This window comes from Sceloporus occidentalis, unplaced genomic scaffold, assembly GCF_023333645.1.
Source record: "Sceloporus occidentalis isolate IW3139 unplaced genomic scaffold, rSceOcc1.0.p SCAF_72, whole genome shotgun sequence".
NCBI classification, from domain to species: domain Eukaryota; kingdom Metazoa; phylum Chordata; class Lepidosauria; order Squamata; family Phrynosomatidae; genus Sceloporus; species Sceloporus occidentalis.
Window position 1 is genome coordinate 4,617,518 of NW_028317052.1, and position 3,363 is coordinate 4,620,880.

Consider the following 3,363-nt stretch of genomic DNA (forward strand, 5'->3'; position numbering starts at 1 on the left):
ATTCACTTATTCACGTTTTCTTTTATATATATATATATATATATATATTTGTTTTTGTGTAGATTACATTCATACGTCCATCATAAGACTCTGTACAGAGGTTGCTAGATTTTGTCTTTCACTGGGATCTATGGCCAACTGGCTGCCATATTCTGTACCCTCTGTAGTCTCCTGTGTTTAAAGTATTACACCTATTTTTATTCTTATAATCAAACATTCGTCTTTCATTTAAAGGGTTATCAGAAAAGCTTTTGTTTGTATCTTCACAGCTGATTATACCGCAAAAAATAAAATAACATGGACTGTCAGTTTTTAGTAAGTCACAAAGGAATGTTATCGTAACCCTATTTTAAATTGTGCTTGTATTGGTTTCCTAACAATACCCACTCATGTAAAGAGGAGAATAACTATATTGTAACAAGGCAACTGATTAGGGCCATTTTAATGCAGAGAATTCTGCCATGGAACTCAGAAGTAGCATTGCACGAGACATACTCACTATGGCTTCCCTACTGTATAAAGTATAGAGGCAAAGGTAAGGAGCCATAGTTTCCTGACCATCTTATTGTTCAATAGAATTACAAGCTCACTTTCCTGATACTATATACTGATATTATACCTGAACTTAAGATCATTAATATACCTAGGTAGCATTCGTTTTCGAGGACATGTTGAATTTGGCTGACATATGTTAACCAACCAGTTCTTAAAGAAACATAGAGTTTTATGATAGATAAGAAGCGTTCAGTCCATCTGGTCTGTGTGTTTTTTTCCTGCTTTAGAAACTCAAACCTCAATCAGTCCTTGGTCTTGTCTTAGATACAGTATATAATATATGCTATGCATACACAGAAATATTTACATGGTGTTCATGTAAGGATAGACAGAAAACATGTAAATGGCGGAAGTACTTGAGGACAAAAACAGATAAATTGATTGATGAAGTATTTCTGTATCATATTATAACTAATATTTGTTTTTGTGTCTTTTAGGACGTCACCTGGATCTCTTTTTCATATTATTTGGATTGCAGTTGCCTTTCATATCATCATGCCCCATAAATTGTGTATGTTTTCCTTCACCAATGACTGTAAGTTGTCAAGCCCACAACTTTGGAGCCATACCAGAGGGGATCCCAGAGACCAGTGAGAGGATATTTCTGCAGAACAATCAGATTACCATGCTCCTTAGAGGTCACTTCAGTCCATCCTTGGTCACACTCTGGCTCTACTCAAATAATATTACTTTTGTAGACCCAGCTACATTTGAAGGATTCGACAACCTTGAAGAGCTAGACCTTGGGGACAATCGGTATTTAAGGTCTCTGTCATCAGAGACTTTCCAAGGTTTGTCCAGGCTTCATGCATTGTACCTATACAAATGTGGCCTCAGTTCCTTGCCCAGTGGGATATTCAGTGGCCTACATAGCTTGCAGTTCCTTTACCTACAAGACAACCATATAGAGTTTCTCCAAGATGACATTTTTATAGATTTAGTCAACTTGAGTCATCTTTTTCTCCATGGAAACAAGCTCTGGAGTCTCCATCAGAACACCTTCAGAGGGCTGGTCAACCTGGACCGTCTTCTCATTCATCAGAACCAGCTCCAGTGGGTTCACAAATACGCATTTCATGACCTCAAACGGCTAACAACACTTTTCCTTTTTAACAATAGCCTTTCAGAACTCCAAGGGGAGTGCTTGGTACACCTTACTGCCCTGGAGTTTCTTAGGCTTAATGGTAATCCTTGGGACTGTGGCTGCAAGGCTAGATCTCTTTGGGAATGGTTACGTCGATTTAGGGGATCTAGTTCAAATGTTATATGTGAATCCCCAGATGAAATGGAAGGTAGAGACCTAAAACATCTCAGAGCAGAGGACTTTATGCACTGTTCAAACTCAGAATCTCTTCATCAGATTAAGACACATACATTCAGTACCACGCATCAGATAGCACCCAAACACCACCACTCTCACCATTCTTCCAAGGAGAAAGGGAAAGACCTTGACCTTGGTCTCCACCAAAATGAACCGGCTGCTCTTCCTGATCCACGTCCAGGTTCTAGAAAGCCAGGAAAGAACTGTACAAGTCACAAGAACAGAAATCGGATCCCAAAACCCTCAACTAGTAAGAATATGCATGATCTCCAGGATTATGTGCCAGATTATCATCACAAATTCAATTTTGGCACAATGCCCACTGTTTCCACAAAGAGAAAGACTAAATGTACAAAGAGGACCCCAATCAGGATACCCAGTGGAGTGCAGCAGGCAGCGGGCAATGGATGTGATGGGGTAAGGGTATCCTTGCTGCTCTTCCTCCTGGTGTTAGCTGTCATTGTGCGCTGATCTTCTGTGGAAGGACTTCCAGCCACTGCCACCACTTCCCAAAGGACCAGCATTTCTTTTTGTTATTCTTCTTTATCTGTGTATGGAGGATTTGACATGGAGGCAGAATGAAAAGTGGCTACAGGCGTTCTCCTGCCTTGTGTCTATGGATTATTAATTATAAACTGGATACAAGAGGAGATAAGGAATGTTAGGGAAAGCATTATCACAAGCCAACCACATGCAGCCTCAACTTGCATGTACAAAAGGGCAATATCTTTTCGAAAACATTGACGAAAATACACCTTATCCATTCCTGTTGACAACCAGAGATGCAAAATGGGGCGTTCTTATCAATCCTTCTTGGTTTTTTTTTTTATATTGTTTGTCCCTATTTTAAGAGATTGAAGATAATTGTTGGAAAAAAACTACAAACGTTATTAGTTCTCGGCCTCCTACACATATGTGTGACATTGTGTAAGTGGTGTCATCAAAGGGACACATATTGGCTCTGTAAGCCTGTCCAGATATTATTGGTCTTTTGGCCAATGCTGCTCATAAGACAATCTACAATTCCTGAAATACTCAGGCATATTTACTCTATATAGCAGGGCTCAGCTGCCATGCTACCAAAGGAAGGTTGCAAATATATGATAGGACTTGTTCGAATAAAATAGAGAAGTTATTACTACAGGCAGCCTGTTTATTTTGTATATGTATCACATAGATATTTAAAGGCACAGCAGTCCTTTTACCTTCTCCGTTACGTCCTAACTATCCATAAGTGTGTCTAGAAATGTTTCTATGGCTATTTCTGAAGAAAAAAACCCATAACTTAAGAAACATACATACAAATCAATTGTGCCGTCAGATTTATAGCAAATAGACATTATTGGCTTTCGGCTTCAAATACATTTTCATCTCTGCTTAGATATATACCCTATTGTTTCAGGCTGCCACAGAGGTGGGCATGACACAGTGCTACAAGAACCACCCAGGGTTTACTACAGACCATGCTCTGCAAGAAAACTAGGCCA

General features: G+C 39.3%; 1 protein-coding gene across 1 annotated transcript; it reads left to right on the top strand.

Annotated features, from left to right (window-relative positions):
* Nucleotides 1-982: 982 nt before the first annotated feature.
* On the top strand, nt 983-2,347 carry RTN4RL1 (reticulon 4 receptor like 1; the record flags this gene model as incomplete). Its single annotated transcript, XM_089494442.1, has 1 exon — nt 983-2,347. A coding segment is annotated over one exon (1,365 nt), but the record flags the coding sequence as incomplete, so codon positions are not given.
* Nucleotides 2,348-3,363: the final 1,016 nt, after the last annotated feature.